We start from the raw sequence: 24,722 nt of genomic DNA, 5'->3' as shown, positions 1-24,722 counted from the left end.
TTCCAGGGCTTTGCACTCTACTCTGAGGCTTTAGGGATTACCAGCTTCTACTTACTAGGGTTCATTTGGGGCTTTTTTTCTTACTTCTTTCCTTTTCCTCCCCCCTCCTCTTAGAAGAAGACACTTTTTTTTTCTTCCCTGTTCTCAGTGTTGAAGCTATTTTGCTTATTGCCTGCTCATTCCCCATTGTCACTACCAGTTCTGCTCCTGTAATTAAAACTTGACTGTGACTGCAGTGGCAATAGGCTGGCTTTCCTAGAGGTGCAAGTGCCACTGTGTTAGCTGGGGAGGATGCCCTCCAGCAACTCTCCAACAAGATTAAGGAACTGTCTTGGGTGTCTTTCAATCTTTGCACTCGGTTTAATGTATTTCAGAATTTGCTTATGCTTTTTTAGCATTGAACATTTCTTCCCCATGTTTTGGAGCTCATTCATGGTGTACTAAGTACTCATCTATCATACCTCACGTCTTAGAGGAATGAAGATTCATTCTGTAATGCAGCTCACCCATCCTTCCCTAAGGTCTGAAGAATATCCCTGAAATTGTATTTTCCAGTGTCTTTCTGAGAAGGTCGTGTGTTCAAGAGCTGTCTGCTTACACCATTTATCCTGGAGCTGGTTTACAGTAATCCTAGTCTAAAACTGAGCTGTTATCCTGACCAGTGAGGTTTGTGGTAGCTAGAAGACAACCTTTGTTTCAAGGTTACACAGATCTTTCATCATCAGATCTGTCCTGTGTGTATAAAAAGTTTCAATGTTTCCTCATAGTTGAAGAAATTTTTCTCCCATCCATTTCATTTCCCTAGCAACTGAAGGTTTATTAAAAAAAAAAACAACACCCTCCCCAAACCCCACCTTCCCCAGCAACTGATACAAAATAAGATACTTAAAACTGCATTGTCTTTCAACCACACATTAAAGACTCTCATTCTACAAGGAAAGCATAAAAAAACCCAAAAAACAACAGAACAAAACCAACTAAACAAAACCCAACAAAACAAAACAACAACAACAAAAACCCCGCCACCACAAAAAAACCCCAAAAAACCAAAAAACCAAAAAAACACATAGCACAGACTTTTTCAGGAGTCATTTTGGGAACATTGGAGTTTTTCACTTTCCTAGGATAAAGCAATCCCTTTCCTGATCATCTCTGAAGTGCATGTGTAGGGCACTGCAGACCAAAGGTGATGCCAGCACATAACCCCGTGTCTCAATAGAGGACAAACATCATAGCTTCCCTCAGCCAGAGCACACACAGCCCTAGGAAGCAGGTTTGTTAATTGGAGGCTCTGAAACCTCTTGAAAAATTAATACTTTCATCAATTTCATGTCTGTCTGTTTACTCACTTCATCCCTGCTATGGTTTTCTACAAGCTTTACTGGATATATGGCATGGGAAAGATTTGAGAGGCTGTGGCCAGAAATGAAGAGGCAGGGGACATACACAGGGGTGACTGGAGCAGAAAAAGAACTAAATTGGGGTGGAGAGTGACCAGGGTGCTTGATGTTACTCTGGTACTGAAATCCAGTCCTACTGCAGCCTTTGCCCTCCCAATCTTTCTCTAGTATCTGCAGAGAAGTCCCCTTCCAGCCTGTCCTTGAGGTCATCTTAGGGTTATCACTCTCAGTATCTCAGTGAATTAGAGATGTCATGACAGTCAAGCTGGGCCCATGCACTAGTGTAGGTCTTTAAAGTGTGGGGTCTAAGAAAATATTACTTTGTGTTCCCTGTAGTTCTCATCAAAATAGGGAAGAATCCATGTATGCAATTCCACAGTGAGACTCCTGGTCACTGTAACACCCTAACAGTGCAAGCATGGCTTTAATACCTGGATCAGGCCTGGGAAAAGCCAGAACAGAAAGCCATCGTGGTTTCACACAGCCCATTCCCAGACTGCTATTAAAAAGGGAAAGTTAACACAGCTTACACAGGCTGCTGAGCAGGCCTTTAGCTGGATGAGTTGGAGCAATGGGAAAGATGTAGGAATTCCTGTTCCTCCTTAGATGTTCTAGGGTGCTTGGAGATTGCTCAGTGCCTGTGGGCTGTGCCTCTGAGCACAGGGTGTGTACATTGATGTGTTTGGGCAGTGTCACCATGGGTCAGTGTGCCTGTGTAGCTTCAACACCTGCCCTAGGGGCTGCCTGACCAGACCCTGCTGAAGCCATGCTGGCCAGAGCACATCCTTCTCCAGGGCCTGATCCCATGCTCCCAGCCATGCATCCGCTCCCCAGGCTGCAGAGGGACATGCAGGTGATGCTAGGGAAGGACCACATGCATTGCTCCTTGCTCACCTTGCCACGAGGCCTCTCCCTTTTGCCAGGGAGCTCTGCTGACAGATCTGCTCGCCCATGGGAGGGGAGGCCTTCCAGGAGCGCTCTGCTTTTTGTGCAAGCCTGATTTCTTTGGAACGGTTGGGTTTTTTCCCCATGCACACCCTCCCTCCCTCCCTCCCTCCCAAATCCCACACCTCCCTTCTCCTTTCTGGTTGTTTTTGTTTTTAGAGAGAGCGCTTAGACAGCTGTATTAATCATGCAAGCCCAGCCATGTGTAATGTGCTTTATCAACAGCAGAGCAGACACTGAATGGCAACCGGTTCGCAAGCGGGCCCAGTGCACTGCCTGAGCTGGGAAGATAAACCTGCTGCTTCCCAAACCAACTTACCGTCATGGGTTAGTGAATGGAGAGGCTGTTCACTTGGGACAATAACCAGAGGGGAGGCCAGCTTGTTAGGCAAATTCTTGAGTGGTTTACACTGGAAATGGAAGGGCGAAGAGGAGGAGGAGGAGGAAGGTAGAAATTATTCTTTGGCCATTTTCTCATGGGGGTTGGAGGAGTTTTTGTGTGTGTGTAAGGATTAAATCCAGACAACACTGGCAGTTCTTCATCCTCCTCCTTGCTGCCCTCCACAGTTCCAGTCAGCCAGTCAACACAAGAAAAAAGGAGAACAAGAGGGAGAGCAAGGATTTAAATGCACCTGCTGTGCAGTGGGGATAGGTTGTCTTCGACATCTCTAAAAGAGGAAAAGTTCATTTGATGACTTCAGAAGCTCATCTAATATACAGATGGTATCAGGCTATGAGTGTTCTCCAGGCTGGGGATATGTGGCTCAGGATGGTTGGAGCCTGCCCCAGCTCTGTTCTGCAGGGTACTCTGTCCATGCTACACTGCTAATACTATCACTGTGCCTATTGGACAACTGATTTTCCACAGCAGTTGCTCTTCCATGGGCTTGTTTCTAATCTCTGCAGTGCAGTTATGTGTTTTTTCCCCCAGTGGATCCATCCAGGCTCCACTCTCCCACCTGACTGCTGTGCCCTGACCTCTGTTCTGCAGGGCTGTTCTGCATGCATGCAAAGCCACACCAGTGACTGCAGAGACCTTGAAACATCATCCTTATCCACTGCAAGGGCTCAGCTTGGAGGAATATCTTTCTGGGACTTCCAGTCTCAATTCCCACCCTCTGCTACTGATCTTCATTCACTGGATCCTCCACAGCACTGTACTATGCAAATATATACAACCCAAGGTACATTTTGGAATAAATCAATCTAAATTAAAATAATGAACAAAAACTACAGAAACAGATCAGGCAGTAAAGCCATTTCTCTTTCTTTTCTCCTGTATCTCTCTTTTTTCTCCAAGAAAGCTTGCTTCTTTTCTCTACACTTCCTTTTTCTTGGGGGGAAAGATAGGAAGAAGCAGATTGGCTTTTAATTTTTTTAAGCAATCTCAACAAACAGAAGCTGTCTGTTGCTATTCAACAAAACCCACCAAGCAATGTTAGTAGCTTGGCATCAACTCTTGTCATGTCTCTTTTCCCTAAGATGCTGTTTTTGTCTACATCCATATGATCTCCTTTTAGAAGACAGTATCATCACCTCTGGCTTTGGTATTACTCACTTTAAACCACACAGCCAAAATAAGATACAGTGCCATTGCTTGCCTTGTATCTATGAAATAGCAAGAAGCAATTACTGTGATGTTGGCTGCCTGCCCTCACCCTGCCTTGTCCTCCCTGTTCCCTTGGCCTGAAGGCCCCACAGGCTTGGCACCCAGTTCTGTGCCAGCCCTCAGTGCCTGCAGCCTTGGCAGGGACTGACACTGACCCTGAGCAACAAGAGAAGCTTGGTCTTTCTGAGCATCCACCCTGCAGGGCCAATCCCTTCTGCACTCAACAAATGGACACTGAGCTCTTTGGAAAATCTGGGTGGATACCAGATGGGAAGCAAGGAGAGCCGTGACTTGTGCTTCCCACCCAGGGCCATGGGTGTGATCAGCTGCCAGTGCCCGGGGCTCAGGCAGCTTTCAGGGAAGTGAGGCATGCCCTGAGCAGTCAGCCACACATCACTGTGGAGTGACCAGGACACCTGAACAATGTCCCTCCAATACCTTTGGATTTATGGAAATACCAGACTTGACATAGTTCCGAATACACCCTCTTGTGCTTGGTCCCTATGGCCATTATGTTTCTCTGCTCACTATTTTTTCTCTGTTTCTCTGTTGGGATCACAGAAAGATAATATTGTCTATTTTGGCCTGTCTCTGCTATGGCTTTTCTAGCTGTGCCAACCAGTTTGTTTCAAGGACCTGAAGGCTTGGATTTTCACTGACCCTTTTCTGGAGCCCAAATGAGAGAGCACCCTCAGGCATCACTGAAGAGGACTCCAGAGGTGGATAGGTCTTCCAGCTGGTCACATCATACTGGCAAGGCTGGCTGCCTAGTCAGCAAACCTCCATAAAATATTAACCCTCCACAGCCTGTGGTCTCTGCTGGAATCCCCCTGGATTCTCTCCTTAGCTTTGATGGACTCCGATGTCCACCCTTTTGCCAAAACAGACCCTGCTGACATGAGAGCAGCTGGCTTAGCAGAACTAGCAGGGCCATGCACTAGAGAAAGCGAAAGGGGAGCAGAGATGGGTGGGAGGTGACACTGCAACAGAGGAGCTCTCTTCTGCACAGCTGGGACACCCAGAGAGAGGAAAGAGGACTGAGAGGGTATTAGAAAGAAAGCTGCTCTCTGTTTCCCACTCTGGCCATCAGACCCAAACGAACATCTCTTTTCTCCCTTGCCCCAGCTCCCACCCACCTGATGAAGGCATTAGTGACAGTACAGGCTACACAGGCTACAGCTAAATGGAGACTATCTACGATCTACAGTCACACAGGGTCATTCTCCGATCAGTGCACGTTTTGGCAGAAAGGCAGGACTCCTCATTCTCCTCTTCCCTCCCACTCTGCTAATTGCTAACACACTGCTGCTATAAATCTTGTGTCAACCTACTGACAGCCATGACTTTGTCTGATCGGGCCCCAAAGACTGACACACTTGTTGCCCTGTGGGTGGCTCTGGATGTGCTGCTTTCTGAAACACCACATCCCCCTTGCAGAGCTGCCAGGGCATCAAGCTAACGACGCTGAGAAAGCCCCTACTTAGCCTCTGGCAAGCCCTCATCACAAAACTCCTGTGATGAAGGCTCACAGGTTTTGAAGCCCATCAGTCTGGCTGAGCCATTCTGATGTGGACACTAGGTACTAATCAAAGGGAAGGAGTTCATGTTCAAAGGGCTCAGGATGAGGGACAATGAAAGACAAAGATGGAGCTAGTGCCATAATTGTGACAGGTCCCTTTGAGGTTCAACAGTGGCCACACTTGCCCTTCCATTGGCAGATGTGGTGTGGAATGAACAGATTCTCTTTTTCCAGAAGAAAAATCCTTTTGAAAAGGCACCTGATGATGCAGTAAGGTCCCTGCTTGGTGACAGCCAGGTCTTGTGTCAGCCCATTATAACATGGTGTTACAATGCAGACAGAAAGATGTGATGATGTGGCCACATCCCAGAAGACATTTTAAGGCATTTTGAGTGCCTGGCTGCAAATCAGGAGGGCTGGAAAATTTATCAAGGACAACTCAGTTGAGAGCTGAATCAGCTGGGCTCCACCAGCATTTTAGGAAAGTGTCTCATCAAATTCAAGTCCCATTTGTTTAGTTGAATGGGCTGCTTCTGAGTCTCCAGCCTGCCTAAAAGCAAGATGTTTCCACAGCAGCTAGCTAATGATAGCAATGCTTAGCAGGACTACAGAGCTCTTTGTCTCAAATCACCTTCCTTTTAAATTAATGCTCAAAACCCCACAGGGCAGGGAAGTATTACTGAGGATTAACAGAAATGAAAATTGAGGGAGAAAGAGGAAGAAGGCTGTGATTCTGGTCATTGAGGAACGGCTTAATTGAGGGCTGAGGACTACATTTCAGAACATCAGCTCATAGGAAGAAAAAAGTCTAACAAAATTTTATGCCCCAGGTTTCTTTGAAGGTGAGCAGCAAAGTAAAATCACATGTGAAAAGCACCAGCATCTGTGCTGAAGGCCCACAATGGAGGAGCTGGTAAGGGCTTTCAGAAAACAAGTGAGGCCCAGAGTATTTAAACTCTGCTTTCCCCCTCTGCCAAATCCTCTTGGTGTGTCCTGGATCACTGGAGATATGCCAGCATTTGGCACCACAAATTCCTGGAGACTCCTCAAAGGAGTGATGGCACACCAGGATGTCCTTCAACATGATCTCAGGAGACTGGGGAGCAGTAAAAACATAACAGCTTCAGAGATGGAGGGGAAAGTGTTTTAAAGGATCAACTAAAGCCATGCAGGATGGCCTTGGCAAGTTGATTAGGAGGTGTATTTGTAATGGGAATCCTGGCCTTGCTCACTCGCAGATTTTGCTTTATCATTTAGCTTAATGGGCTCCTAATTCAAAACCAGCTGTAAACAGGGCTGGCTATGAAAAAAATTAACACTGCCTGCCTGTGGAATTTAAGGATATATAATAAAAATAATCATAAAACCAAAGAGCCCTGGGTTTTTCATCAGGCAAAAATATTTGTCATTGAAAATTCTGCTTAAAGAAAAGAACACCTAAAATAGTTAAACTCTTCAAAACCCTACATCCAAAACAGCCTCAGCAACTTTAATTTCATATCCAAGCACAGGTTTCATTTGCAATACATAAGATAATGGTGTTTAATTGGATTTATTTTTCCACAGTAGGTTCCCAATGGCCTACTTTACTCCTTTCTCAGCTCCTTGAATGTTATTTACAAATCACTCTCTGGGATTTAATTTTAATGGTAGCTTGATTTCTACCTCCCCCCTTCCTTTTTTTTTTTTTTTTTAGGTACTTTTCTTTAATTGTATTTGTGGATTTGCCTTTTAAATAGGCAATTGTGACTACATCCTGAGCCTGAATAAGTTGCCAAGAGCAGAGCTTGATTTGAAAACAGCAGAGTAGTTAAACGGAGCATGTGTAACACCCAGCATTTATTGTTCTTTTCATGGGAGTACCTGCAGGTGCTTTGTTCGAGCAGGTGCTCTTTTGCAAAACAACACGGGTTCCTAATAACACTCTATCCCAAAGCTCTGTGCAGACATTAACAATTTAGGTCTCTGAGCAACCCATAAGTTGAGTGCATCCTCCTCATATGGCACTAAAACAAAGATACCAAGGAGCTGTAGGCCAAGATTTTTTCAGTGACTTGCTGCCTGATTGTTGATTTATTTTCAAACACCACTTCCAAATGCTGTAGCCTGCTTTCCAGATGCATCTCGTCTCTGTGCTTTCTCAGAATGAAAAGGTCACAACCAAGGCCCAAATCTCATATGGATGTTGGGACCATGCTGTCTGCACCCGAGGCAGGAGTGGACAACACAGAGACATAAAGAAGCACCCAGACCTTGTTTTGCCTTCATACCTTCTTCCCTTTTGGAATAAAGCAGACAGTAACATCTCACCGTGTGCCTCTTTTCATGCTCTCTGCCTCAGATGCAAGACAGTGTGACAGGAAGACTCGGAGACATGGGACAAAAGCATGAGAAAACAAAGTGTTTCACTGTGCATGATAAGATGCTCAACTAGAGTGGAAAAACCTTCAGGCAGTGTTTTAATTTTTAGTTTTCAACTTGTCCTTTCTACTGTCTCTGCAAAATTTGAGGTCTGTTTATGCTTTTGATCCAAATCTGAACCAGTGGGCAAAGAGAGCTTAGGATGAGAATGTGTTTTAGAAGTAGTTCTGCAGGGAGATTGAACCTCACTAAAGACTGTCCACACCTGGGTGACAGCTCAGTGCCGTGGCCCAAAGCTTGGTTAAAGGTTGTTGCTGTACAGTTGATTGTTTTTTTAAGAGGGAGGGGGGAAAGAGAAGGATGAGGATGGTGAGAAGAAATGACAAAATGACATGTAAATGAGAAGGGAAAGCCCTTATTTTCCTGAATTTCTGAGCTGTTTTGCCCATGCCTAGCTCTGAGCATTTGTCAGAATGACGGAGAATGACCCGGCTAAAGAGCTACTTCAACATAAAACATATACTGACCTGGAAAAGGATTGGGGAGTGTGGGTAAAACTCGTTCTAAGGGGGGAAAAAAAACCAATAAGCAACATGCAGGAGAAAAGGACAAGCCACTTTTCACACCAAGCAAGCAGCAGATACAAACCTGATGGAGTTGTCCATCTCCAAATTAAATGAAGAGTAGGTTTCATATAAAGAGCATTTTGCTAGCAACATGCCTAATACATATCAGCATCCCCTGGGACTGGGAGTCAGAGAGAAGTGATTTGAAAAACTAAACAAATAATAGCCAAACAGCAAGAGGGATTAAGCACCTGCAGTGAAGGTAATTGGAGTTGATGGTCCATATCTTCCCTCTGACTTTCAAGACCACTCATGTCATCACTCTACAGCTCCTCTTAGCTACACCTCTGTCTGGAAGCTAGTCTTGGCAGAGAGGTGAGTTGTGGAAGTCGTCCATGGGTTGCCTCCCCAGAACCTTCTCCACAATTGATTTTTTGCCAATGGCAGCTCCCTTGAGGGACTGTGCATGGGAGCAGTCACCCTGGCAAATCCTCAAGGGCACTCTGCTTCTTTAGAGTTTTTGTCCTCTGAGAGGGACAGATTTTTTGCAGTCATTATCTTCCAGTTGTACCCAGAGCCTGCTGTCCTGTTTACAGGATTTTATAATGTGTCCTCGTTATACGTCACAGCAGGACTTTGATACACGTCACTGCTGGCTTCATGGTTTGCTTCTTCCACAAAGGATCCCAAAAGAATTGCACAGACACTGAGGGAAACCAGTATCAGAGACCTCAGTCTGAGGCTAGCAGTAGTGTTAATTCTGCTTCACAGATGCTGCAGGTGATGCACAGAGCAAGGGAAGCAATTTGCCCAAGGTCAAATGCTGAACAGTTGGCAGAGCCAGACACAAACCCAAGAATGCAAGGTCCCCAGACTTGACTATTACCACTGGGTCTCCTTTCTTTGCCTTCAGAGCTTGCTGGATGCCTTGTACTTACTGAGACAAGTTCCTACCCATGGACTGATCCATAGGTAGACATTTAGCTGCAACAGCTGGTTGGCCTGGGGCAATGAGTGATCTCCTGGCTTACCTGCTAAGATCACTGCTGATGGACACAGACTTTGGCAGGATAAATCAGTAGCCCACTGTTATTCTCTGACCACCTAGGCCCAGCTGTTTGGAGGCCAATGCTCTTTCTGCAGTATTCTTGGTGCAAAGAGTGAGTTTCTGTCTCACTGGAGCTCATGAGGATTGAGCAGGTCAGGCCCATCCCTATGACACTGGCAGGACTCCTGCCCTCACAGTGGTAATGGAGTTGTTTGAATCCACAGCAGGCACAGGGGAGATCAAATACAAGTCTAGCCTGGATCTCTGTGTTTGTGTAGCAACAGGGGACTATTGTTCTGCGAAAGCAGGCTGTTTGTGCTGACAAGACTTCCTTGTTATTTAGTTTGGTTAAATAACTCAACTCCCCTTTACCTTCTTCCTGCACAGCAGGCTGCAGGCTGCACAGCATAAGCACTTAAAGCAAAGCACTACGGGCTCATTATCATGCTGCTTTCTATTCAAGGACTCTGTCTCTGTTCCCCTCTCCCACTGTGTGCTGCTTTTATTGCTCCACCCTGGCTCATTAGCAGTGTCTCAGCCTTGCCCCCTCTGACTGTCAGCCCAAACCACTTTCCTCCCTTCTGAGTCTCCCCGTTATTGACAGCCTTGAGGAAAACAGGGGATGTGCACTAAGAGCTACTAAGAAGGATTTTGGCCACAGTTAAGGTTCCAAACCCAGCAGCCAGCACTGTAACCAAATGCTCAGGTGCTACAAAGCATGGGCAGAGTGGACGGAGGGGTGTCAGCGTGTGCACACTTGTGGCAGGATGCTAACAAATAACAAGTTAGAGGCTAATGCCAGCCTTTAGGAACGTGCCTTGCTGCAACCAAAACTGCTGAGCTCCACCTGAAGCTCCTTGATTTAGCTTGCCAGTTTCTGCTTCATCTCCGCGTTTGCCAGCTCCCCAAAGGGTGCAGAGGATGCAGCAGGGGACCTGATGATGTGGCAGTCTCATCTAACTGAGCCAATTGAATCAGCAGGACTGCATCAGGATGTGCAGCACTGTGCTGCTGTCTCCTGTTTCAGCCTATGGGATGGGCTAGCTTGGCTAGAGGGAGAAGGCAACTAATTTGGAAAAGCTTTTCTTTCTTTCCTCTGCTTTACTAGAATGTGCCAGGTGCTGCACCTGCCTGTGTGTGCCTGTGGAGGGGTGCGGGGGTTTGCTTCTACATCACAGAGGTGCATGCCTATGTATACATACTCACCTACACATAAACCTTTGTATCTGTGCTCCTCCAGCAAATGTGTATCTGCTAAGTATATCTATCTATATATATAGATGTATGTATATATGTATGTATGTATACACACTTCTGTGTAGCATGTGTTAAGATACTTATTGTGGCTTTCACTCCTAATGCTTTTCCTAGTACTGCTAGGTGAGTAAAACAAAAAGGAAACATGTTCCCTACCTCCTAACACTTGGAGGAAGAACCCTTTTGCTTCAGTTGTGTCGTTGCTTTTCACCTCTGTTGCTCTGTGATGACAGCCCTGGCTTTGCCTCTCTGTCAGGTAATTTTAACAGAGATGTGTATTACTGCCCCTCTTGTTGTGCTTAGGGGTTACAAACCTTGCTCTCAGGCTCTGCAGAGCTGAATCAACATGGTCCTGCCTCCCAGCTCCTCATATCCACACATGTGTGAGAGAGATGCTTCTCCTGCATGGGCTTTGGTGCCTGTTGAGCCCAGCCATGAACTAGTTCAGCTCAGTACGACAAAAGAAAACATTTGGGGCATTTTAGGGAGATGAGCAGTAAAGCTCATTTACCTACTCACTGGTTTAGCAGATTGGACAGACTCAGTGGGATGTCCACTGAGTGGCAGAATAAGAGAAACAACAAAACCATGTGCAGAGAGTCGGATGAGCAAAAGGGCTGGGGAGCAAGGAAGGTCAGCAAGTTATTAGATCAGTTGTATCATCAAACTGTACCTGAGTACCCTCTCTACAAAGATACTCCATATTTGCTGTTGGAGACAGTTTTGTGAGTAAGTTAAACCTTTGGTAGGGCCATATTTATGTTGTTGTAAACTCAGTCTCCAAGAGTCAGGGGTATAAATCTCTCCACCTACAGCAGGCAATCTTGCTGCTACATCCTTTAAGAAAAATCACTAGCTATCTATTCATACAGCTCAAGGAAGCTGCTTTTGTATTTTAATGCATCTTCTATCCATGACATTGACATCTAAAGCACTCAGTCTCTCAGAGTTTTTCAGTGCTGACTGAGATTTCATGAAATGGTAGCCACCAATTCTTCTCTATTGCTAAACTGTTCTTTCACATCATTTTGCTTACTCCCTGTCTGCCCTCTACCTCAGGCAAAGCTGCCAGTACCTCATTATTAACTCTCTGGTTGTTTCTTCACTTCTTGCTGCCATTCTTTTTTGTGCTGCAGTGGGACACTGAGGAACCCTCGCTGTACTTACCTCCCCAGTGGGATGTTGCTCTACTGTAAGCTTGTTCTCTGTTTAAAAAGGAAATAAGATCTCTGATTCCAGGGATGAAAAACACCCCCAAGTATTTGAGTATCTGCTGTACCTTGCAAGAGCTTGGCACTGTTTTATTTTTCTGTCTGGGTGTGTGGCTGGGAATATGCATTACCTGTTATTTCAGCTACTGTGTGATTATTACAGCATTACTACTACAGCATTTCTTTCATCTGGGCTTGTAGGGTTTTTTCAGCAGCTTTCTTTATCTTTATGAAGCTGGATTCCCTTCACTCATTTCCCTCCTGATTTCTTAACCTTCAAAATACCAACTATAGTCTCCCTGAACTTATGTTTTTCTCTCTTTTTCTTTCTTCCACACTAACTAGAAGAACAGAGATTTCCTGAAACAATATGAAACAATTGCACAGTGAAAAAGTAGGGTTTAACCAAGCAACAAAAACAAGTTAGAAAGACTTCACTGAAAATCATCAAATCTCTCTCAGCTCCTGCACCTCCATTCTCCTGGCTCTTGTGAAGTTCTCGAGTGTCCTCCAGTATAAACAGGCCTTGAATTTCTAAAAAATTATAAACAAAATCCAACAATTTGAAGGAAATAAAGTGTTCTTCATCCACGTCAAAAGGGGCCTAAAATAGGATCCTCACTGTTGCAAATCATCTTTAAGAGCTGCCACATTTTCTTCCTGGAACAGTTAACAGCAACTTTGCAAGGTTTCCCTGGGTCTTTCACAGGTTCTGCCACTCATTTTATGACCATGGGTAAACCACTTCTTCGCTCTGTACCTTAACTTCCTCCTGCAAAATGGTGCTAACAACACTCACCCATTTCTAAATGACTTGCGATATTAAAATATTCATTGCTAGCAAATCCTTTGAGATCCTTTGAGGTGAAGTTCTGAACTCATGCAAAATGCTTCTCTAGCAAAACTTAACCCCCCCCAGCTAAAATCATATGTGCATATATACATTTGATTGAATTTCATCTTATATTTTGTTTCAGTGATGCATTTCAGTTCATCTGTGTAACAGGAACCAACAGAGAGGGCCAAATTTAGAATTCAGTCACAAATAATGGATTCTAAACTTAGAATTATATTAATATCAGCAAGAACAAATCTGGAGTATTTGAAAATTGTGTTCCAGATTGCTGCCTGAGGATTTTTTTTTTTTAATCTCATGACAGTCACAAGACCAGGGCGAAAAGACTTTCAAAGTAGAAATTTGCTTTGTGTGCTGCAATGCTACAGAAAATCAAATGTATGTTCTTTTATGCTAATATCTGTTCTTTAGAAAATAACTGCCACAAAATGCACCCAAATTTGCAAAAATTCAAACTGCCATGAAATAAATCCAAAGGTGGTAAACAAAGAATGCCCATGGATTAATCCTTTTGCACTTCACCTGTTAAAAATAACCAAACCATAACTGTTTTTTGTTTTTTTTGTGTGAGCAGAAACTAGACTAAACTGCATCCCATACTGACTGCTTTACACAGGTTGGGGTTTTTTTTTCTGTTTAAAAGGACATGTAGGTCATGACATAAGAGTTTTAATTCAATTTGGGACCATCACAGGAACACTGCCATCAGTCACTTTTGTGCCTACGTGTTCATTTGTGTGAGTGGGTCATTTTGCTGCAGTGTATCTCTGATGCCAATAACATGTGGGCCCAGTTTTAGACCTGGAATTGGGAACTGCATTTTAAATACACCACAATTTGTATGTGCATGTGGATACTAGGTGCAGGGAAGGGGCTCTGTTTAGGGTCAGGTTTGAATCAGCTGCAAAATTCAGAACCAGCAGGTAACTCTGCTCTAGAGCTTGGTCTATTTCCAGCTTCTGTCTGTTTATAATTGCTAAGACAAACTCAGTAATTGAAAGGTAGCAGAATGAGATCCAAGGAACCTTATTCCATATTTCATCTGTTGATTACCTTTTCCCCTATGGTACCTATGCTATATCCCTTTAAAATCATTCTGTCTTTTCCCATTTCTGTCCTTTCCAGTTTCAAACCAATTTCTCTTTTCCTTGACTCTGTCTTGTTCTCCTCAGGCTCGGTGGCTAGTTCTCTCCATCTCTCTGAATTACTTGTCATTTCTCAGCTGTCATGGATCCTCCGAGCCCTGGCCTTCTGTCTACTTATTAAAGGGGCTGTCATTCTAAAGGGTTTTTTGTTTCCAGCTTTAAAACAAACACATTTTTATTATTTTAACAAAATCTGTCTTCAGCAAAGCCAGTCAATCAAAGGGCTTGACTGTAAACCTTTTGATTTGGCTGTGTTTGTGTTTTGAGGCAAATATGAACACGTAGGTATTTGAAGCAGAGTGCTGAAAGCCAGGTCATGGCTGGAGGTCTGATGGGACTGGGTTGTCAAGCAGATGCCTTCCTGAGTTTTGGCCACCATGTGCTTCCTTCACAGCTGTGTGTTCGTGAGAGCCTCCCTTCACCCTCTCCCGTACTTACTGTAAAGGTATAGGCTGGCATTTGTGACCCCCAGCTTGTTGGCAGCCACACAGGTGTAGTTCCCGTAGTGTTCCTCAGTGACATTGGCCACCATCAGCAGAGACTGACTCCCCGTGCTCTTTATCTCCAGACCATTGGCGCTGTTTATCCTGGGGAGACAGGAGGAGAGGTGTATAGTGCATTGGCAGCTGTGTACTGGGAAGGAAATCCCTCCCCAGCAGGCAGGAAACCAAAGTCATTCAGCTCAGCTGGCAGGTGAGGATAGAGGGAAGCAGGGAGGGGATGTGAGAGGAAAAAGACCAAAGAAGGCATGGATAGAAAATAGCAGGAGGTAATGCAAGGAAGGTGGTAGTTCAATGGGTAAAGCAGTGGAGAACTAAGGAAAGACAAGGGAAAGGAAGGAAGCATTAACCTAGCGCCAAGTCACTCTTGAACACACCGTGGCCAACTGAAGGCTAATCTGCACTTGAACAAAATATTCCAAGTGAAACACACTGATTCACAGTATGTGCATATGCTGAGTCACCCCTGAACCTGGGCACCCTGGTCGGGTCTGGCTACCTTAAAATGTAGAGTAATAACCTTCTTAATGCCAGGTAAATGCTCAGGTAGAAAGACCAGATCCTTTCTCTCTTCTCATTTATTCTCATATGCAAGTCTGAGAGGCTCAGGTTGCACAGGTGGGGGAATCTTGTACGGCAGCATTCCTCTAGAAGAATGCACCTGGAGAAGCATTACCTAACTGAAAACTTATGCTATCTACTTTTTGGTCTGTGTCATGGGCTGCTTAACACATGAACATTGTATTAATTAGGTATTGGCCCATAGTTGACTTCAAGGCAAGAGCTCCATCCTCTGTGCTTTCTTCAGCATCTCTGGTGCAGAGAGGAATCGCCTCCTCCAGCCATGACCATGCTGGCTCTGCTGAGTCTGACTGGACTCAAACAGATTGTAAGGAGCAATTTGCTTGAGAGGAGCTGGGGAAGATGACAGGAACTTCTACTCAATGGGCTGCAAAAGAGAGGAGGGAAGAGGAGAGCTAAGGGCCTTACCTGGTATCATCTCTGTACCACTCGAAATCAGGCGTGGGCACTGCCGATGCCTCGCAGCGCAGTAAGGCTTGTCGTCCCGTGGCCGCTTCGTTGCTCTTGGACTCTGTGATGGTGGGAGGGTCTGCAGGAAGGAAACCATGGTCAGTCCATACACTTCCAGGTGGAACAAAACAGTGAAACTATGTCAGGGCTACCTGCCTCAAGCAAACTGCTCGGGCTACTGGAAGCCCACGGCAGCTGTTTGCTGTGGCCCTTGTTCCTCCCTGCTCCTCTGCAGAACACTGCACTTTGAAGTCTCCCTGATATACAACATTAGCAGCACTCCTTACACGTGCTTCTCTTCAGCACTGCTGAATAAAGTTCTGTCATAAATGCATAAGCATACACATACAAAGTTAAGGTTAATGATGGACTTCTGCAATTTGTGAATATTTACCTATGGATCTGTAGATCACATGGGCTATCAGAGAGAAGAAGATGAGAGAAAGACTTCATCAAGGGTAAAGTAAGACAGTAAAAGTAAAGGAATAAAGAAGGAATTTAATGCTAGCATGAAAATTATATTCCATACAAACTCTTTGCCTAACGCCAAAACTATAATAAGAAAGGACTGAGGCAACATGTATGAAACAGAAATACATTAATGGCTTAAAAGAGAAGAACTTTAGCAGGAGCTATGGGTGCAATTCTGAGAGCCAGTGTTGAGACACTTCCCTTAGGTGTCCCAGGTTACAAATCCTGATCAAACCTTCCTGGACATCGTGCTTTGTGACAAGCTCCAGAAGGGCTTGCGTGTGACTGCTCTGCCTGAAGTTTGCCCTCAGCCCAGCACAGTGCTCCCACCTCTGCTTACTTTGAAGTCTGAGTGTTGTGCCATGGGCAAACCGAACTTGGAAAACATATTGGTGCGCTCTGCTGGAGCTTGGTCTCAGTACTGGCTGGATACCAGGTAGGGCAGGCACCAGCATCTTCAATCCCAGCCCCATGTTCAAAATATTAAGTGATAAGCTTTACATGTTAAAAGGCAGAATTATTTCCACCTGGCTGCTGAGAGGGATCAAGGAATAAGTGCCTTGTCTCTCATCACTAATACTTGCATACCCTGAGATTACAGGGCTGCAACTCAGACAGATACTTTGCTGAGATTCAAGTTACCATGAAACACTCTCTGCCATCTGTATCTGTCTCAGAACTGAAAGGCCAAAAAATAAAAAAAAAAAAAAAAAAGAAGCAAAACGGATTGTGTCAGTCAAAGAAAAAAAATAATTCTGTCTGTAGAATGTAGGGAAGGAAATTTGTTTGTGAACACATTAGCCATCTCAATATGATCCCTTCCCTGACCTTAATCGGGATTTTATGCAGGGCTTTAGGGATACTGCAGTGCACCCTCTAACATCATAAATATTAATAAGTTTACATAAATAGGATCCTACATTCAAAGGCTGTGAGTCCATGTAAATATTTTAATTTGAAAAGGAGGAGGCATAATAAAAGGATAGCAAAGGTGATTTTTGAACCATTCTTTGATTTTTTTGGTTTGAGCAGTATATTTTCTTGCTGTCTACAGTAAGACAAACCTTTCCATTTCATGAATCTGGTACAAGAGGTGAGTCACAGAATGAATAGTCACCTTTCCATAGGTGCCTAGAAAATGATTCCAGCAAGTGTCTGCTTCCCAGCCTGCTGCCAGGGAGCCCAGCCCTTTGCTCTTGAGCAGCCCCCACATTCACCACTTTAAGAAGGTGGTGCAGTGCTCTCCCGGGAGAAGGGGCAGCTGGCAGTCCCAGACAAACCAGCCTAGTGCACCCAGAAAGCAGCTGCTCTGTGTGTAGCCATTTGCTGCCTGGGAAGCCAGGAGTGGGTTCCCTTTAGCTGTTCCACTCTCACTTCCTCCAGGCCTCAGTTTCCCTGTCTGTGATGTGCAAGGGCAATTACTTGGGAAGCCTGAAGGTGGTAGTGTGAGACCAAAGCAAAGAGAGATGCTTTCTCCTGCAGTCGGAGCTGACAGTGCTCCATAGCAGATGATAAGAGATGGCCAGGAAGCTCCTGAGGTTGGACAGGCCCCATTTTTCAAACTTACTGTGGTTTTCCCACTTTCTGCTGCTTGCGGTGTGGTTCAACAAAGCAGGATAAATAAAGATGTATGCAAATATCTACTTTTCATTCCTCTAATAGGACTGATTTATTTTCCTGTATGGTCCTCATAGTCTCTTAGATTTATTTCCCTTTCTTTCAAAAGAAAAAAGCTATTCTTAAGGATTTTTAAGTTGCTTACATTACAAATTACATCACATATTAACATAACTTTTTCATATTTTCCAACAGTTAAAATGTTTAAGATCTTACCGTGGCATAGTTATTATGTGTTGAAACTAAATCAAAATCAAACATTCTGACTTTATACAAACAATCTGTTTCAAACACATTAAAGCACCATTGAAATTATGTTTCACAGAAATGTCTGAAAGTATTAATTGGTTCTCATGGAAAGTCTCCAGTTTATAAACTCAGCTGTTTTTGACACTTCAATACTTTCAGTGCAGAAAATCTGCTACTACAGTTCACATTAATGCCAAATTTGGCCCATGAGGCAGCTGATATTAAACCACTGCCACCCAATTTCTAAGGGAACAATAAAAAGTTCCCAGGAGAAGATGCTGCAGCCTGTAACCTCGACTTCTAAGCTGGACAGAAAAGTTGATGTGATGTGATAGCCAGTACGGGACCAAGGGAAAGAAATCAAGAGCAAGAATGGTATTAAAAGGTGCTGTAATCACCTACAGTCAAATTAAGACTGGTACTGCCTGAAACACTTGATGCCATCAGCTCTCTGCCCTAACCTATTCCCTAACAGTTCCACCTGTGAATCAAGGCATGAATATGCACCAAGAAATATATCTGTAGCCATCTCCAATTCCAGTTTAAGTTAGTGTTCTGGTTTAAGTCTCAATTTAAACTGAAGAAGGTCAGGAGAGGATTTGCCTCCCATTCATCCATCCTTGCTGCAAAGTTATTAGCCTTCAAGCAAGGAAACGAAGCATGGGGATAGCTCACTTTACATCACTCAAGTGCCAAATACAAGCCACACAAGTTTGGAGGATGGACATACACATGTATACGATTAGAATAACATCAGTTTGAAATATCTTGTGTTATTGTGAGAGGAGCATGCCAGAGTGAAGTGGGCATCTGTCTAAGGACATATGGGGTGGGATCCATGCCCCAAGCCATAGGTGTGGAAGTGAGCCACAGCTTACTGTGCCTCTCGGTGCTTTTAGGGGATTGTTGTATCCTTCGGCCAAACCCCTTTTCTGTATTACACTGGTGCATGAAGGGTCTTTTAGACAGAGCTGTAAACTAATGACCTGAAAACAGCATAAAAGTTAAGTTTTTGCACCCTGTCATTAACACGTGCCTCTGCCCCGTGTCCCCTGGCTGTGACAGCGGTGAGATGGCTGGGTGCAGGCAGGCATGTGTTTGCTCTGAGCCAGCTGAGCCCTCCCTTATCTCTCCTTGCTGCCTTGGTGAAGCTTCTCTTCACGCTGCTGTTCACCCGAATATCAATGAGTGAAAACAAGGCATTGCCAGCGTTTCGGAGGGGAGAGACGGGGACAACTCACAGCTCTTCTTTCTCTCTCTCCCTCTCTGTCTGTCTCTCTGCACCACACCTCCCCCAGCCTTTTCTTATATATTACCAGGTTTAAAGCACAAACTGTACCCTGTGGCAAGTGTCTGATTGCAGATAGTTTTCTCAGCGCCCTCCCCTTCACATTGTATAATCCAAACCCAGAAAGGCTTCTCTGTTTATCCTGAAGTAACCCTCGCCTGTGGGCAAAGCTCTCCCCGTTGCCCTGCCCCAGCTGATGTACTCACAGTTCACAGTGACCCGGACTTGCTTGACGTCTGCTGAGGCAACTTCGTTGGCAGCTTTGCACTCGTACTTGCCCGACTGCTCTCGTGTGATCCCCAGGATCTCCAGGTACTCCTCCTCACCTTCGAACTCTCTGCCTGGTAGGACAGAAAAATACAAACGGTGGTTCTTGTTAGGCTTCCCGACTGAGGAAATTGCTATGGAGGAACAATGACAACATGGAGTCTGCAAACAAGCAACAGTCATGAGCCCTTTAAAAGTTTTGTCAGAAGCTGCATCAGCAAGGTACCAGTATTTAATTTAATTATGGAAAACTGAAAATCTGGAAGGCAGCATTCAGGTGGAATGATACAGAGCATCTCAGAGGCTGGCCAGACTGAGAAGCAAATTCTCCACCACACAAGATCAGACCAAGTTCACCAGTGTGATGGCTGAGTACCACCAGAGGATAGTTGTGCTGTGGGTGATGTGCTGGCTCAGGGCTAGCTGGGTCCTCAGATGTGTTGTCAGCACCCTTTTGTCCACTGCAAAACTGTGAAAAATGTCTTTCTGTTTCTCAGAGCAACCACCACCCTGAAGTGCCATCGATCAGATCAAGCTACCGTTAAACACAGCAAAACTGAGAGAAACAAACTGTAATTTGATCTGCAGAGACCAATAATCATCACGCATCCCTGAGCTACTGTATATATGAAATGACACATTTAAACTGTGCTGCCTCACTTACTCACTTTGGAAAACAGTGACTTGGGTGTCAGTCGGGGTTATGGATGAGGGCAGGAATTGGGGGAGGTCTGTGGCCTTGCTTTTAACTCACTGTGTGACCTTGAGTGAGTCACTCCTTTGCTCTCCCTCTGTAAACTGCAGCAAATAGCTCCCCCTCTCCCATCACCTCCTGGTGAGAGCAGGGCAGTGAGGTTAACCCATGTAAAACACATTAAATTCATTGCATGAAAGTTGCCAGGGAAGCATGAAATATTAGCATTGGTATATCTACCCTATTCCTTCAGAAAGCAAGGTAAGGCATCTCCTGTAAAGAATCTGAGCCACATTTCCTCCTCTCAGAGGGCTGTAAGCACTGCTCTGCAGCACTGGAAACTGCAAGCCCCAATTGTGTGCCTGTGTCTGTTTAGAGAAATCAGCTCCCAACCCTAAAAGGGTAAAAGACAGATTTGGAAAAAAAAAAAAAAAAAAAAGTTACATCACAAGAGTTCCCATTCAGGTTCCTCAGAGAGTGGTCAGATTTTCCAAAAAACTGCCCAGAAGATATTTTCTGCTCTACAGGTACCGAGCACTTCCGAAACCCTGCCCACTTCACAAAAGTGCTTACAATTTTTGAGGGAGTTCAAATAGTGCTTACTGCTCCCCTTGGTTTATGGCACTGCATGAAAGCAGTGGGTAAGTCTGGTCTCTGGAGCTGAACTTCTCATGGAGCCACCTGCAACAAATCCCACCCCAGAGGCACAGACCTGCTGCAGTGTCTTGGCCAGGTCAGCCTGGCCACACACACTGGTGATGCCAGCTGTGTGCAATTCCCCTCAGCATTGGAGAGCGACTTCAGAAACCTCAAAATCTGCTCAGAACTCTGTCCCTTACATAATTATTTTTGCCTTTTTTTTTTTTTTTTTTTTCTTTTTCACAGGCAATTTTCAGAATCATTCTAGGGGAAAACCACCCTTCGTCACAGAGACTCGGCATGAAAACAGCAGAGTACCTATTAAACTCATGTAAAGAGAAGGACTCCCCCTCTCTTTCAGCAGGACTAATCAGCAGTCCCTTTCTCCAGATCCTACCAGATGTTCAGGTAGTGGAAATCTCATTGCTGTGTCTAAAATTCACAGCTTCTTTGGTTTTTGCATCCCCTAACAGTCTGCTGCAGGATCTTCCTGCATGGCAGGAGTGTTTTGCACAAGGGAAGGAGGCAAAGTTGGCTCCTGCTGCCAAGACATGGCTCTCAGTCCTCTGCTCTGCACAGGGGCTGATGCTGTGGAGAGCCAGTGGAGAAGAAAGCAGCATAAATATGAGATTTTCACAGGTGTTTTTTATTGCTGGAATTCATGAATATGTTAGGGAATCAGCCCCTGTAGGACCAGAGTTAGGTGAGTCACAGCACTGTGGGAAGGGGCTTCAGGCACCATCTAAGCCATTCCCCAGTCTCAAGGCAGGACTCGAGTCATGTCAGGGACACAGCCATCCTCTGCCCTCCAGCGGCAGAGATTCTGCAGCCACTCCTGACAATCTGTTCCTGTGCTTTGCTGTCCTTATCACTTGAGCAGTTTCCTCAAGTTTGACCTGAGTCTCCCTTGCTGCAATTTAAAGCTATTACTTTTGTCTTAGCCACTACAGACAAAAAGAACAAATCATTCCCTCCTTCCCTGCAATAGCCTTTTATCAACTTTTAAATCACTTATGTTCCTCCCTCAGTTGTCATCTTTTTTTTCTTTTCTTTTGGCTGAACATTGCCAGGGTCTTTCAACCTTCCTCTGTAGGTGAGGCTTTTTCAGGCTCTTGATCATTCTTGTTCTTTGCTTTTAGACCTCTCTGACAAGTTCACATTTTTCTGCATGTGCGATACCCCAAACTGAACACAGCATTTCAGATGAGGTGTTACCATGGCTGAACACAGATGAAGGATTGCACTGCAACTACTGCACCGTGCTGCTGTCTGTAGACACAGCACATTGCTTCTGGTTTTGCTACAGCAGGGATCATTTCTGTTTGGGAACTCTCTTAATTTCTAGATTTTCTTATGGCATATTGCTCATATTGCTACCTGCTAATAAACCACTTTAAAAATCCCACCCCCAAACTGAGCTGACAAGCAACACTCCCCTCCTTTCACAGCAGCACTCCCAGTTGGTAGGTCAGTCAGTTGACTGGAAAGTTAATCAGACATCAGGGAAAGACTCACAAAGAAAAGGTTAAAACATAATTTGCCTCTGTTTTGCAACTCATTTGCTCTGCAATTCTGGCTTGTTTATACACAGGGTTCATTCCAAGTGGGACTTGCTTCTCCTGCAATTTGCCCTTGTCACAAGACTGTCACCATAATGAAAACAGGGTTGAGGGTGACTTAACCAGCTCTAATGGAGTGGCACCCTCATTACAGGTGCTGTTAAGTCTGTCTGTTAGAGAACCACATCAGTGGAGCTCCAAAGTAACCTACAAGGGTAGATACTTTCCCAAGGGAAGATGTTTTTGAGCTTCTCCCCTGCATACATACATGCACTTGAAGTGTACCGTGCACCATGTCCAGCAGGAGAGCTTTCACAGCTAAGCAGAACCCCTCCCAAGACATGATGAGCTGCTGGCTTGCCCAGTGGAGTGCCCTGGAAGTTAAGTGAAAGGCAGGACTTCTTCCCTAAAGAGCATGTCAAAGACATCAATAATCCTATTCAACTCCTCATTCCCCTGCTCTAGGACACTCATATAAGCATAAGACTTCAGGGAAAGTTTCTGTGACAGTCTCTTGCTGAATAAGTGGCAGCACTGTTCTTGTCTCTGCACTGGTGACCCTGGAGCATCAACATTTTGCTACAAGAACTGAGCTGCTCTCACTTTCAAGACAGACCCTTTTGCATGCTGCCTTGTCCCCTCTAAGATCACATTAACCATTTCTAACAAAAAGCATTTATATAAAATTGAGGTGTTGCACTACAGATCAGGGAGAGGAAAGATGTATCACAGTGTGTTAGAGAAATGTCAGGTTGTGATATCTTGCAGAGAGCTGTAGAGATGTTTTCACTAATTCACTTTGGCAGCCAGATTAGGTGAGTCATATTAACTCTAACCTCTAAGGCAAACAGGGGGTGTGGGGAGCAGGAACAGAGCTTTATACATTGAGTGAATTTACAAATGTTTCTGCACAGGAGCCAGCTTTGGTAGAGAACTGATGGTTGTCACTATGCAGTTTATCAAAGCAGGGAGGGAGAAGGCTTGGACAATGCTCTTTGGTACCGATAACAATGAACATATTCTATTAGGTGAAAGAGGGACTGCCAGCTCCTGGCAAGCGAGCCACTCCATTCCCATTTAGAGAAGACATTTGCCTTGAGCAGATTATCAAGGTATGAAATTCTGACCGTACTGCCAAAGCTTCCTTGCTGACAAGGGTCGTCTCCTGGCTGTTCTGCCTGCTTCAGTGCAGCCCTTTCCCAGTGAGGGTCCTTTCAGGTTCCCCTAGGCAGATGACTTCTCACTCAGTGCAGCTCTTCTCATCCCAAACCATCCCCTCGCATGACTTCAAGCGACCTGCTTCCCTGCTGGTTTTTTGTCTTTCACATGTTCACAGTTAGCTTGGTTTGTTGCTACAGCCCCATTAAACACTGCCTTGCCAAGCTTTAGCTCCTTGACTCTGTCCCAGTAATTCAGAAAGAGGAGCTTTCTGCTCTGGAGGCTGGAGATAGAGAGAGCAGGAGCCCGGGAGGCTTGACAATCAAACCAAGAGGGAACGACCCCGAGCAGCGTGAGCCAGGCGGCTGCTGCTGCTGCTCGGAGCTGGCAGAGCCTTTTCTGCAGAGGGATCTGCGGCAGCAGCTTTGATGTGTGCAGGAGGAAGGCTTTGAAGGCCTGCTTGCCTCAGCCACATTTCCTATCCCCTGGCTTCCTAATTGGACCCAGTAAATAATGAAGCTGAAGAGCAAATCTGCTTGGCTATGCTAGCCTGCTGGCAAGCAGCCCTCCTTTCCCCTTACCCTCTGGAAATAGCCTTGTACAACCCCACTGGCTCTGCATATTGTCCTTGCTGGTATGCACACCTACCTGTGCTCTCATATAGATATGATATATATGTATATATATGCTATATTCTGTATTTTATATACTATGTATTTTATTTGGTTTTACATTTGTAATTCTACCTGTGTATAGAGAAAAACAGACTGACATGTTTCCCAGGCATTTATGGGACCTTCTCACCTCCACCCAAATGGCCCCTTGCACTGCCACACACCATCACTCTTGAAGGCTAAATGCTTCCTTTCTACAAATGACAGACCCAGACAAAATCCCACCTGTACTGTGTGCAGACAGCTCTTCCAGGTAGTCAGGGCAGCAATGCATTCAGTCACATGCTCTACCAGAGAGGCCTTTCCCTTCATGCCCTAGTTTCTTATATCTCCAAAGAGGAAGCTGATCTCCAGAGGTGGCAGCTGCATATTGTTTCATCTCCTCCCCTGTCCGTGCATCCAACACTGGGCTTCTTCTTGCACAGAGATTACTTTAGTTCTTTTATTTATTTTTTTTTTTTAAACACTGATGTGGTCTTAAACTGAAATTTAGATCTGCTGAAAGTATCTGTTTGCTTTTTGGCATGTGGAGAAAGAGATCAGCCACCCTGCTCCTATGTTTGTTTTCCCTCTAAGCATCTTTCTAGTTGTGAAGAGGGGAGCAGAATGGGTTATGCATCTTTGTTGGGCCTAAAACAAGATGCAAGGAGATAAAAA

The 24,722-nt window shown here is 44.9% G+C and overlaps 1 protein-coding gene across 2 annotated transcripts in view; it reads right to left on the bottom strand.

Moving 5' to 3' along the window:
• LSAMP (limbic system associated membrane protein) overlaps positions 1 to 24,722 on the bottom strand; it is a 794,347-nt gene that overhangs the window by 8,644 nt on the left and 760,981 nt on the right. For both annotated transcript variants that reach the window (XM_058854971.1, XM_058854961.1), the window contains 3 exons: positions 19,281 to 19,415; positions 15,408 to 15,528; positions 14,356 to 14,504 (listed from right to left, as the gene is read on the bottom strand). In XM_058854971.1, the coding sequence (XP_058710954.1) occupies positions 14,356 to 14,504; positions 15,408 to 15,528; positions 19,281 to 19,415 (405 nt within the window). The remainder of the gene's footprint in view (positions 1 to 14,355; positions 14,505 to 15,407; positions 15,529 to 19,280; positions 19,416 to 24,722) is intronic.

Source organism: Poecile atricapillus, chromosome 1 (assembly GCF_030490865.1).
Source record: "Poecile atricapillus isolate bPoeAtr1 chromosome 1, bPoeAtr1.hap1, whole genome shotgun sequence".
NCBI classification, from domain to species: domain Eukaryota; kingdom Metazoa; phylum Chordata; class Aves; order Passeriformes; family Paridae; genus Poecile; species Poecile atricapillus.
Note: the sequence above shows the minus strand (reverse complement) of the source record. Positions and strands in the feature narration are given on the sequence as shown.